The sequence below is a fragment of the Pogoniulus pusillus genome, chromosome 9 (genome assembly GCF_015220805.1).
Source record: "Pogoniulus pusillus isolate bPogPus1 chromosome 9, bPogPus1.pri, whole genome shotgun sequence".
NCBI lineage: Eukaryota > Metazoa > Chordata > Aves > Piciformes > Lybiidae > Pogoniulus > Pogoniulus pusillus.
Window position 1 is genome coordinate 37123707 of NC_087272.1, and position 13531 is coordinate 37137237.

The 13531-nt window shown below is 48.5% G+C and overlaps 1 protein-coding gene across 1 annotated transcript in view; it reads right to left on the bottom strand.

Annotated features, from left to right (window-relative positions):
* GABRA4 (gamma-aminobutyric acid type A receptor subunit alpha4) overlaps nt 1-13531 on the bottom strand; it is a 73065-nt gene that overhangs the window by 33996 nt on the left and 25538 nt on the right. The window contains exons 4-8 of the mRNA XM_064149214.1: nt 13274-13494; nt 13088-13170; nt 10314-10457; nt 6178-6330; nt 447-706 (exon numbers count right to left, since the gene is read on the bottom strand). Of these exons, the coding sequence (XP_064005284.1) occupies nt 447-706; nt 6178-6330; nt 10314-10457; nt 13088-13170; nt 13274-13494 (861 nt within the window). The remainder of the gene's footprint in view (nt 1-446; nt 707-6177; nt 6331-10313; nt 10458-13087; nt 13171-13273; nt 13495-13531) is intronic.

Genomic DNA, 13531 nt, shown 5'->3' on the forward strand with positions numbered 1-13531 from the left:
GCCTCAACCACCTCCCTGGGCAACCCATTCCAGCCTCTCACCACTCTCATGCTCAACAACTTCCTCCTCACAGCCAGCCTGAAACTCCCCACCTCCAGCTTTGCTCCACTCCCCCCTCTCCTGTCACTCCCTGATATCCTGAAAAGTCCCTCCCCAGCTTTTTTAGAGGCCCCTTCAGATCCTGGAAGGCCACAAGAAGGTCATCTGGGAGCCTCCTCTGCTCCAGCCTGCACAGCCCCAACTCTTTCAGTCTGTGCTCACAGCAGAGCTGCTGCAGCCCTCTCAGCATCCTCCTGGCCCTGCTCTGGACACGCTCCAGCACATCCATTAGCCTGCCTCACACTCCTTTCTCAGCTCAGCTGGGACCTGGGAGGAAGGTCCAGGCCTCTTTGTAAAGAGGAACACCACCAAAAAGCAGAAAACCTTTGCCCAAGCTGGACACATACCACAGATGTCTCCTCCGTGTGCCTTTCTCGTTGCACTGGAGCCACTGGGAATTCCAGGAGGGATTTGACTGTCTTCCTTTTGGCTTTTTCCATTTGAATGTTAGTAAAATAGTTGACAGCAGCAAACTCAATGAGAGCAGAGAAGACGAAGGCAAAGCAGACAGCTATGAACCAGTCCATGGCAGTAGCATAGGATACTTTTGGCAGTGAATGTCTGGCGCTGATGCTCAGCGTCGTCATCGTCAACACCGTGGTGATCCCTTCAAAGAGACAAAAAGCACTGCTGAACCCAAGCCAAGCAAAAGGCAGAGTTAGGGAAATGGTTTCATACTAAGAAATCTCAAATCACTTGCAGGAAGCACTTTGGAAACAGGAGGAAAACTTTTTTCTTTAACCTGTGAGGGTGCCAGAACCCTGGAACAGGCTGCCCAGGGGGGTCGTGGAGTCTCCTTCTCAGGAGATATTCCAAACCCACCTGATTGTATCACAGTCTCACAGTATCACAGTATTATTAGGATTGGAAGAGACCTCACAGATCATCAAGTCCAACCCTTTAGCACAGAGCTCAAGGCCAGACCATGGCACCAAGTGCCACATCCAATCCTGCCTTGAACAGCTCCAGGGACGGCGACTCCACCACCTCCCCGGGCAGCCCATTCCAGTGTCCAATGACTCTCTCAGGGAAGAACTTTCTCCTCACCTCCAGCCTAAATCTCCCCTGGCACAGCCTGAGGCTGTGTCCTCTTGTTCTGGTGCTGGCCACCTGAGAGAAGAGAGCAACCTCCTCCTGGCCACAACCACCCCTCAGCTAGTTGTAGACAGCAATGAGCTCTCCCCTGAGCCTCCTCTTCTCCAGGCTAACCAATCCCAGCTCCCTCAGCCTCTCCTCGTAGGGCTGTGCTCAAGGCCTCTCCCCAGCCTCGTCGCCCTTCTCTGGACACGCTCAAGCATCTCAATGTCCCTCCTAAACTGGGGGGCCCAGAACTGAACACAATACTCAAGGTGTGGTCTAACCAGTGCAGAGTACAGGGGCAGAATGACCTCCCTGCTCCTGCTGGCCACACCATTGCTGATGCAGGCCAGGATGCCACTGGCTCTCTTGGCCACCTGGGCACACTGCTGGCTCATGTTCAGGTGGATATCAATCAGCACCCCCAGATCCCTCTCTGTCTGGCTGCTTTCAGCCACTCCCACCCCAGCCTGTATCTCTCCAGGGGGTTGTTGTGGCCAAAATGCAGCACCCTGCACTTGGAGCTATTGAAGCCATCCCCTTGGACTCTGCTCATCTGTGCAGGCGGTCAAGGTCCTGCTGCAGAGCCCTTCTGCCCTCCAACCCAGCCACATCTGCCCCCAGCTTGGTGTCATCTGCAAACCTGCTGATGACTGACTCCATGCCCTCATCCAGATCATCTATGAAGATGTTAAAGAGGATGGGGCCCAGCACAGATCCCTGAGGGACACCACTAGTGACAGCTGCCAGCTGGATGTGGCACCACTCACCACCACTCTCTGGGTCCAGCCCTCCAGCCAGTTCCTAACCCAGCACAGAGTGTTGCCATCCAAGCCATGGGCTGACTGTGTTCCTGTTTGATCTGCTCTGGCAAGGGGGGTGGAATGGATGAGCTTTGAAGGTCCCTTCCAGCCCCCAATATTCTATGATTCTGTGATTATGAGTCTTTCTATGCTGCTTGTGAATAGTACATTAAAGTCATCATAACCATCCCACATCTGTGAGCAGCTACCCACAGTGAACCAGTTTTTAAAGGAGTCATGGGAGGCCAAAACTTCAACATAGCATCAGCAGTTCCCATGAAGAAAACAAGGAGGCCTTCAATTCACTTTGTTTTCATCTCAAGATGAAGTAGATATGTACAGGCTGGGCAGCAACTGGCTGGAGAGCAGCCCTGAGAAGAGAGACTTGGGGAGTGCTGGTGCACAAGAAGCTCCACAGGAGCCAGCAGTGTGCACTTGCAGCCCAGAAAGCCAAGCAGAGCCTGGGCTGCAGCAGCAGCAGTGTGGCCAGCAGGGCCAGGGAGGGGATTCTCCCCCTCTGCTGTGCTCTGCTGAGACCCCACCTGGAGTCCTGCATCCAGTTCTGGAGCCCCTGGGACAAGAGGGATGAGAAGATGCTGGAGTGTGTCCAGAGCAGGGCCAGGAGGATGCTTGGAGGCTGCAGCAGCTCTGCTGTGAGCACAGACTGAAAGAGTTGGGGCTGTGCAGGCTGGAGCAGAGGAGGCTCCCAGGTGACCTTCTTGTGGCCTTCCAGGATCTGAAGGGGGCTCCAAAATAGCTGGGGAGGGACTTTTGAGGCTGTCAGGGAGTGACAGGAGTGGGGGGAATGGAGCAAAGCTGGAGGTGGGGAGAGTGAGGCTGGAGGTGAGGAGGAAGTTGTTGAGCAGGAGAGTGGTGAGAGGCTGGAATGGGTTGCCCAGGGAGGTGGTTGAGGCCCCATGGCTGGAGGTGTTTGAGGCCAGGCTGGCTGAGGCTGTGTGCAGCCTACTCTAGGGTACGGTGTCCCTGGGCATGGCAGGGGGCTTGGAACTGACTGCTCCTTGTGGTTCCTTCCAACCCTGCCTGATTCTATGACTCTAAGATCAGTAGATTTTCTTACAACAAGTTATTCTCTAAGCATCTGAACATAATTTCAGTTGTCAGACTACAACCAAACCATGATTTTGCCTCTAATAGGTTCAAGAATGCCACCTATTAGTCTGTATCTATTATCCCACTCATAATGCAGGGGCCACTAAGTCATGGACAATTATTTTGGCCCCATGGAATACTGTAATATTATGTTAACAACTCTTGTTACTGAAGAAACCATCACCTTATCTTTTAAACCCTTCTGCTGCCAGTCAGCCAAAGGAACTTAATTAATATCTCATCAGCTGAAAGAGTAACTTCTTAATTAAAGTGTACAAGCAGGAGCACCAAATTCAAACTGTGGTCATGGTAACACTGCAACTGCAAACACATGTTGAGGAAGTTGGATATCTTCCTTATGAGGAGAGCCTGAGGGAGCTGGGGCTTTCTACCTGGGAGAGGAGGAGACTAAGGGGTGACTTCATTCATGTTTATCAATATGCAAAGGATGAGTGCCAGGAGGCTGCAGCCAGGCTGTGCTCTGTGATGTGCAGAGAGAGGACAAAGGACTTGAGGCATAGGAGGTTCCAGTTCTGGGCCCCTCCATTCAAGAGAGATGTTGAGGTGCTGGAAGGTGTCCAGAGAAGGGCAAAGAAGCTGGTGAGGGGCCTGGAGCACAGCCCTGTGAGGAGAGGCTGAGGGAGCTGGGGGTGTGCAGCCTGCAGAAGAGAAGGCTCAGGGCAGAGCTCATTGCTGCCTGCAGCTGCCTGCAGGGAGGCTGTAGCCAGATGGGGTTGGGCTCTGCTGCCAGGCAAGCAGCAATAGAACAAGGGGACACAGTCTTAAGTTGTGCCAGGGCAGGTCTAGGCTGGATGTGAGGAGGAAGTTGTTGGCAGAGAGAGTGATTGGCATTGGAATGGGCTGCCCAGGGAGGTGGTGGAGTCACCATCCCTGGAGGTGTTGAAGCAAAGCCTGGATGAGGCACTTAGTGCCATGGTCTGGCTGATTGGCCAGGGCTGGGTGCTAGGTTGGACTGGAAGATCTTGGAGGTCTCTTCCAACCTGCTTGATTCTATGATTCTATAAGAAGTTCTTCAGCAGGAACGTGGTGAAACTCTGGAATAGGCTGCACTGGGAGGCTGTGGCTGCCTCCTTCCTGGGGGTGTTGACAGCCAGGTTGGACTGGATGATCTTGGAGGTCTCTTCCAATCTGCTTGAGTCTAATCTCTACAACTTCTAATCTCTCACTCTGCACCCAGCCTGGATCTGTGCCTCGGATTGGCCCAACCCAGATGCAGGACACAACACCTTGGCTTGTGGAACCTCACACAGCTGTCATGCATTTGAGGCAGTGAAATGTGCTTGTAGAATTAGAAAACAATGAGGTTTAGCATTTGCTGAGCTGTGCTGAGCTTTCCAAATTCAGATGAAGTGATATATTGGTTTGCCTAACATAATGCTTGAGCTGAGAGCTAGTGGGGTCCTTACTAGGTTTGCAGGTTGCTTCTGCTCTAACTAATCATTAACCTTTTTTGACTTGTGTACTGAGCACTCCCATGTTTGAATGGGCCATCACCTAGAAACATTAATTCCCATCACTCTTGCCAGCATCTATCTACAGAAAGGCTTTTTGCAGAACATTCTCTTCCTGATCAGTCCTGCTTTAGACTACAGCCCATGAAGAAGTCAAAAGATTGCTCTAGAAAGACTGCTTTAAATCATTTTTTTCCTCCTACTTCTTTGTTAGGACTCAAATACTATTTCCATTTAGTACCTTATGTTTTGCTCTCCATAGAAGCCTCTTTCTATGAAAGAGCTTCTCTTTCTAGAACACTGAAACTAAAGAAATAGGCTTATTTATTTGTTTTCAGGGTTCACTGCAGCATCTCATTCAAGCTGCATTTTGATGAAGGCAATTGTAAGATCTTGTGACCAATTGTTTCATTTCTAGTTCCTTTTCTCACTAGCAATTTTCTGCAGTAGCAGAAAGGAGAGAGCAGCACTAAACAGCAAATCACAGTAAGAGGAGCTAAGCCTTCCTCATAGCAAGCTTCTCCCGATGACACTGATGTAATAAGACATCTGCACATCTTCCACACTCCCAATCAAATCATTTTAATACTGTTTTAGAGAGTTCCCATAATTATGCCACTGTTCACTGGAGGATGAAGCTGCTCTGGATGCAGACTAAGGAGCTGGCTGGATTATTCAGGGTCAGGTCTTCCCAGTTTGCTCTCCAAAGGAAGTAGAATCCTCAGAGACATACAGCCATTTGCCACACCCTCACTTCAAGTTTTATGTTCAAGTTTCACTTCAGATTGCCAGCAGTCACCTACCATCCCTCCCTTCAGATTGCCAGCAGTCACTACCATCCCTCCCTTCAGATTGCCAACAGTCACTACCATCCCTCCCTTCAGATTGCCAGCAGTCACTACCATCCCTCCCTTCAGATTGCCAGCAGTCACTACCATCCCTCCCTCCAGATTGCCAGCAGTCACTATCATCCCTCCCTCCAGATTGCCAGCAGTCACTACCATCCCTCCCTCCAGATTGCCAGCAGTCACTATCATCCCTCCCTTCAGATTGCCAGCAGTCACTACCATCCCTCCCTTCAGATTGCCAGCAGTCACTACCATCCCTCCCTTCAGATTGCCAGCAGTCACTACCATCCCTCCCTTCAGATTGCCAACAGTCACTACCATCCCTCCCTTCAGATTGCCAGCAGTCACTACCATCCCTCCCTTCAGATTGCCAGCAGTCACTACCATCCCTCCCTTCAGATTGCCAACAGTCACTACCATCCCTCCCTTCAGATTGCCAGCAGTCACCTACAATCCCTCCCTTCAGATTGCCAGCAGTCACTACCATCCCTCCCTTCAGATTGCCAGCAGTCACCTACAATCCCATCCACTTCCAACCCTCCAGCCTGACCTTAAACACCTCCAGTCACAGGGCCTCAACCACCTCCCTGGGCAACCCATTCCAGGCTCTCACCACTCTCATGGTAGATAGTGTTGGGTGATAGATTGGACTCAATGATCTCAAAGATCTTTTCCAACCTGATTAATTCTGTGAGTAAGAAGACCTATTCCCTAGAAAGTCCAATAAAAGAGGAAATATCAGAGAAAGTGAAAACAAGTAGTACTTACCAAAGACAGTTCTGGCTGGAACAGACTCCTTATTTATCCAAAAGGAAACTTGAGAGAGGATCACAGTCATGATGCATGGGATGTAGGTCTGAATCATAAAATAACCCATTTTCCGTCTCAGGTGGAAGTAAACTGTCATAACAATATATTCACCTGAAAGAGAAAAGAAGGTAGGGCTTTGAGTTTGGGTTTGCTTTGGGGTTTTTTTTTGCACTCTGTATAATATCTGTGTTGCAGAATTGACTCTTTCAGACTGCCTCCTAGGACCATTTAAGATGATGCTCTGAACGTGCGTAGAAAACCACATTCGTCAGAGACAAGAAACAAGGAAAGGCTTTTTGGCTGATGAGAAAGTCACAGTATCACACAGTACCACAGTACCATCAGGGTTGGAAGAGACCTCACAGATCATCAAGTCCAACCCTTCACCACAGAGCTCAAGGCCAGACCATAGCACCAAGTGCCACGTCCAGTCCTGCCTTGAACAGCTCCAGGGACGGCGACTCCACCACCTCCCCGGGCAGCCCATTCCAGTGTCCAATGACTCTCTCAGGGAAGAACTTTCTCCTCACCTCAAGTCTAAATTTCCCCTGGCTCAGCCTGAGGCTGTGTCCTCTCGTTCTGGTGCTGGCCACCTGAGAGAAGAGAGCAACCTCCTCCTGGCCACAACCTCCCCTCGGGTAGTTGTAGACAGCAATAAGGTCACCCCTGAGCCTCCTCTTCTCCAGGCTAACCAATCCCAGCTCCCTCAGCCTCTCACATCAAAAACCCCTGGATGCAGTAAGTGTCATTCAGAAGATGATACCAAAAATACCACAATTGTACAGTTGATATTAGACTACATTTTACAGTAGAAGCATGATTAAAAGTCAGTCTTTAGGCATCTGGTGAAGGAAAGGAGTCCTGAGACACAAGCTCCCTACAAGGAGGTCCTTCCAGTGTCATTCAGAAGATGATACCAAAAATACCACAATTGTACAGTTGATACTAGACTACATTTTACAGTAGAAGCATGACTAAAAGTCATTCTTTAGGCATCTGGTGAAGAAAAGGAGTCCTGAGACACAAGCTCCCTACAAGGAGGTCCTTGCAGTGCCATTCAGAAGATGGTATTAAAACTACTACAAAGGTACAGTTGATATTAGACTACATTTTACAATATAAGCACAATTTGAAGTCATTCTTTAGGCATCTGGTGAACAAAAAGAGTCCTGCAACACAAGCTCCCTACAAGGAGGTCCTTGCAGTGCCATTTAGAAGATGATATCAAAACCACCACAAATATAGTTAGCATTAGACTATACTTTACAGTAGAAGCATGACTAAAAGTCATTCTTTAGGCATCTGGTGAAGAAAAGGAGTCCTGAGACACAAGCTCCCTGCAAGGAGGTCCTTGCAGTGCCATTCAGAAGATGATATCAAAACTACTACAACTGTACAGTTGATACTAGACTACATTTTACAGTAGAAGCATGATTAAAAGTCATTCTTTAGGCATCTGGTGAAGGAAAGGAGTCCTGAGACACAAGCTCCCTGCAAGGAGGTCCTTGCAGTGCCATCCAGAAGATGATATCATAAACACCACAAATATAGTTAATATTAGACTACATTTTACAGTATAAGCATGACTTAAAGTCATTCTTTAGGCATTTGGTGAAGAAAAGGAGTCCTGAGACACAAGCTCCCTGCAAGGAGGTCCTTGCAGTGCCATCCAGAAGATGATATCATAAACACCACAAATATAGTTAATATTAGACTACATTTTACAGTATAAGCATGACTAAAAGTCATTCTTTAGGCATCTGGTGAAGGAAAGGAGTCCTAAGACACAATCTCCCAGCAAGTAGGTCCTTGCAGTGCCATTCAACATCAAAACCACTACAAATATAGTTAGCATTAGACTACATTTTACAGAATAAGCACAATTAAAAGTCATTCTTTAGGCATCTGGTGAAGGAAAGGAGTCCTGAGACACAAGCTCCCAGCAAGTAGGTCCTTGCAGTGCCATTCAACATCAAAACCACTACAAATATAGTTAGCATTAGACTACATTTTACAGTAGAAGCATGATTAAAAGCAACTCTTTTGGCATCTGTTGAAGAAGAAGAGTCCTGAGACACAAGCTCCCTACCTACCACAGCACTGTGGTACCTACCTGCGAAATCAAACAACAAGGATGCATCTGGAAGCATCTCAGCTTTTTATCCCTAAGGTTTCCACATCAGCACTACAGCAATCATGAAACAAATTCCAACAACAACAACCACAACAAAACATAATCACTGGTAAAACAAAAAAATGAAACCCACTCTAAAAGTTTATCTTTCAACAACCTCCCCAAAAAACCCAAAGCAGTTTGGCCACAAACTGAACCGATTATCTAAACAAAACGCTTGCAGAATGAGCATTTGGGGGGCAGTAAAGAAACTCTGTGCCGAGAAGTGGATGGCAAACTGCTGTTTGAGGGGAAAAAAAACCCCCACAGAGCCATACCCCAAATATATTTGCTTTATGTGTTTCATTTTGACCGATCTCAGGATGCCCAAACTTGCTGATGCTTAAGAAAAACCATTCCAGCTTTTAAAATAGATTGTGGGGAATATGCTGGTTTATCAGCACGCTGCTCATCAGGGATACTTCACTCCTTCTGCAGGGCCTGGAGTTGCCATTTGCCTTGTTTCTTAGAGCACAAATCAGCAGAAGCATCCATTGTGCCTACCCTTATCTGACTAGAGGGTTTGGATGGCTTTAATAACCCGTTCTGTACGCTGCGCTTCTATGCCGAGCTGCTTGTGCCCACCAAACAAAGGAAGTCTTTTGCACATAATGTGGATACAGTGCCGAGAAATTACTTCCTCACCCAGGCATCCTCTTGACTCTTCAAACTGCATTTTAAGCAGTGATTAAATGCTCATTTTTGTCTCTTGGAGTAATGATCTCATTCTGGTTTTCTGAGCGACCGTCGCAATCTACGGTAATGAATCTACAAATGTAAAGCTGAAGGACAGGGACCTAATTCAGATTTATGCTCTCAGCCCTTCATATAAACCCCATGGCAGGCAGGACAGCCCTTAACAGGAGGGGAAGGGGGAAGGCAAAAGGGGAAGGCAAGGGGGAAGGCAAGGGGGAAGGCAAGGGGGAAGGCAAGGGGGAAGGCAAGGGGGAAGGCAAGGGGGAAGGCAAGGGGGAAGGCAAGGGGGAAGGCAAAAGGGGAAGGGGGAAGGCAAAAGGGGAAGGGGGAAGGCAAAAGGGGAAGGGGGAAGGCAAAAGGGGAAGGGGGAAGGCAAAAGGGGAAGGGGGAAGGCAAAAGGGGAAGGGGGAAGGCAAAAGGGGAAGGGGGAAGGCAAAAAGGGGAAGGGGGAAGGCAAAAGGGGAAGGGGGAAGGCAAAAGGGGAAGGGGGAAGGCAAAAGGGGAAGGGGGAAGGCAAAAGGGGAAGGGGGAAGGCAAAAGGGGAAGGGGGAAGGCAAAAGGGGAAGGGGGAAGGCAAAAGGGGAAGGGGGAAGGCAAAAGGGGAAGGGGGAAGGCAAAAGGGGAAGGGGGACGGCAAAAGGGGAAGGGGGAAGGCAAAAGGGGAAGGGGGAAGGCAAAAGGGGAAGGGGGAAGGCAAAAGGGGAAGGGGGAAGGCAAAAGGGGAAGGGGGAAGGCAAAAGGGGAAGGGGGAAGGCAAAAGGGGAAGGGGGAAGGCAAAAGGGGAAGGGGGAAGGCAAAAGGGGAAGGGGGAAGGCAAAAGGGGAAGGGGGAAGGCAAAAGGGGAAGGGGGAAGGCAAAAGGGGAAGGGGGAAGGCAAAAGGGGAAGGGGGAAGGCAAAAGGGGAAGGGGGAAGGCAAAAGGGGAAGGCAAGGGGGAAGGCAAAAGGGGAAGGCAAGGGGGAAGGCAAAAGGGGAAGGCAAGGGGGAAGGCAAAAGGGGAAGGCAAGGGGGAAGGCAAAAGGGGAAGGCAAGGGGGAAGGCAAAAGGGGAAGGCAAGGGGGAAGGCAAAAGGGGAAGGCAAGGGGGAGGGCAAAAGGGGAAGGCAAGGGGGAGAGGGGAAGGCAAGGCAAAGAGGAAGGCAAGGCAAGATGGAAAGGCAAAGCCTCAGGCAATTTTCCAGGTGTCAGCTTTACCTCCAGTTGATTTTCTGGTGAAGAGATTCCTACCTGTAATAGATTTAATGGTTTCAGTGGATACTGTATGCCCCAGCAGATCATACTGAACTAAACTGGAAGACTCCTCAGGAACTTCCACAGACTTCTCAGGTCCTTTTGTCCAGGTATAAATCATTTCACTCTTTGGGTAGGCATCTACAACACAGGATCAATATGCATAAATAGGAAGTTTCTCTGGTTTAAAGAGCCCATCCCAAACCTCCCAAAACTGAATGGCAAGACTCACACCTAAACAACTTCAGGGGATGCCCCTAAAAGCCACCCTCAGGGGAGAACAAATAGCAGCCAAGTTCACACATCAAGTGCTGCACACAGGTTTACATTTAAATGTGAAGTTCTTTCTGGATCAGCCTTTGGGCATGGAAAGTTTGATGCTTAAAATGAGTTTAGAAATCACAGAAGAGAAGCATAGAAATCTCTCTGATGGCTGAAATATGTTAACACATGAAAATAGCCTGCATGTGGAGGACACAACTTGGGAGATTGGCTGTATATTTCTTTACAGAGAAGAATGATGACACTCATTAAAGCTACTGAAAAACTGGAATGTTTTAAACTTGGGTTTAAAAACATTTGCCAGAAACCAGAGGCCAACAAAAGAAAACAAAACCCAAATCAAACCAAACCAAAAATCCCAAATCAACCAAGCAAACAACCCCCCCAAAAAACCCCAACAAAAACCACAAAACAAAGCCTCACAAGAGCCCAAAGAAATAAATACATCCAAAGAAACATTGCACATTTACTGCAAGAGGCATAACTTAGGGCTAGCATTCAATCCCTACACAGCCTAAACTCCTGTTAACATGAAATCAAGTCAATCTTGTGTTGGAAATGGCTTCATCTTCCTTTCAAGTTGCACTGAGGAAAAGAGCAGACTTAGTGTCAAGCACAATTTCTGCTGGCTTTTGATTCTGCCTGAAGAAATAGGCAGGTGGAGAAGAGCCCTCACTTATGGAAGCTCCTTTATCATACCCAGCTGGTACCAAAGCTAAAATTGGCAGCACCTAGACTCCAGTCTCATCCTGATGGGGATGAAAAACCTTATCAAAGCCATGGCTTTAATACTGCCTTTTTGCTTGACTGCTCAACTGTACAAGGCAAATTTATGCTAAGCAAACACTATGAGGAACTTGCAGCTATTTGTAGCCTCAGAACTCTGAGGTCAAGGTAAGTGGTTTAATGTCCAGCCACTGAATGCATCAGAGTGTAAAGCAGTGAAGGCAGTGGCTTAGAAGCATGACAAGGTAGGAAATGGAGTGCATTAACCATCCCCAGGCAGTCCCAGAGATCCTTGCTGTGCATCAGGAGAAGTGTGGCCAGCAGGGCCAAGGAGGGGATTCTCCTCCTCTACTGTGCTCTGCTGAGACCCCACCTGGAGTCCTGAATCCAGCTCTGGAGCCCCTGGGACAAGAGGGATGAGAAGATGCTGGAGTGTGTCCAGAGCAGGGCCAGGAGGATGCTGAGAGGGCTGCAGCAGCTCTTCTGTGAGCACAGACTGAAAGAGTTGGGGCTGTGCAGGCTGGAGCAGAGGAGGCTCCCAGGTGACCTTCTTGTATCCTCTCAGGATCTGAAGGGGGCTAAAAAAAAGCTGGGGAGGGACTTTTGAGGCTGTCAGGGAGTGACAGGACTGGGAGGAATGGAGCAAAGCTGGAGGTGGGTAGGTTCAGGCTGGAGGTGAGGAGGAAGTTGTTGAGCATGAGAGTGGTGAGAGGCTGGAATGGGTTGCCCAGGGAGGTGGTTGAGGCCCCATGGCTGGAGGTGTTTGAGGCCAGGCTGGCTGAGGCTGTGGGCAGCCTGCTCTAGGGTAGGGTGTCCCTGGGCATGGCAGGGGGGTTGGAACTGCATGATCCTTGTGGTCCCTTCCAACCCTGCCTGATTCTGTGATTCTATGATTCAAATCAGAGAATAACCTCCCTTGGTTATTATGCATCTAGGTCCCAAAACATTCCTTCTATGCCAAAGTTTGGAGATTACCCAAAAACTTTCTATCTGACTTCAAAGCAGAAAAGAAAAGTCACCTTCCTCTCATCAGCCTAAGAATTATTTATCTAGCCTAAACTTGTCATGCAGACTCCCATTTTAGTCCAGGAGATAGACAAAGACAACTAAAGATCAAATGGAATTGGCTGCTCAAGGAGGTGGTGGAGTCGCCATCCCTGGAGGTGTTGAAGCAAAGCCTGGCTGAGGCACTTAGTGCCATGGTCTGGTTGACTGGCTAGGGCTGGGTGCTAGGTTGGAGTGGATGAGCTTGGAGGTCTCTTCCAACCTGCCTGATTCTATGATTCTATGATCCCTGTACAGCTATCTCACGATGCCAATATGCCTCCACTAACTGATAGTCAACCTGCTTCCTGAGGATTATGTCAGCTGAGAAGGATCCCACTCTCCTTGCCTCCTCCAAAAGCCCTCTTACTCCACCAAGTATACAATTCCTCCCTGAGAACCAAGACAAACTACATATCTCAAGCCACTGTGTAGCCAGAATACTGTGGTTTAACACAACAGCCAAATCCCTGCTTGCTTTTCAGTGCTCTACCTGGGTTTAATTTTACGAGACCCTAAATAAACCCCCCCCAGGAACTTAACAGGAGTTTTGTCTGCATAAGGATTGTCTACCAGGTCTAACAGTCAGAAAGCTCAGCCATTGCTCAAACAAAAAACCCCCAAAAAAACCAAAGAAAAAGAAATAAAAAAGAGGAAAAATCAATCTACTCCACTACTTAAATCCTTTAGTTACAAGAAATTTCAGAATTGCAACTTACAACTCCCAAATTTGAGAGGACAAGCATGACCATCCATGGGAAAATCCACTAATCTCATGGGGCACTCTGCACTTATTGTAAGCCTACAATGGAACAGATTAAATAGTCTCTGGTTGCCATCTTGTCTAGGCAGCACAACTTTTGCATACAGTGAATGTGGAGAAGCTGAACAAAGACGTCAGGTACCTCATGGTGTACAGGATGGTGCCGTTCCTCATGATCCTGAAGAGTTTGTTTGGGGCTGTCATGTTGTGTGCAACAGACTTCTTCCCATTCCTGAAGAAAGTGTCAGGAGTCCACACCTTGGAGACCATCAGGTTGTTCAGTCTGAGAATTTCAATGGGGCCATCGTATTTTAATCTCTTGTCCACCCACGTCTGGCGGAAGAAGACGTCCATAGTGTACTCCTGTATTAAATGGCAGGAAAACAGGGATGAAATCCCT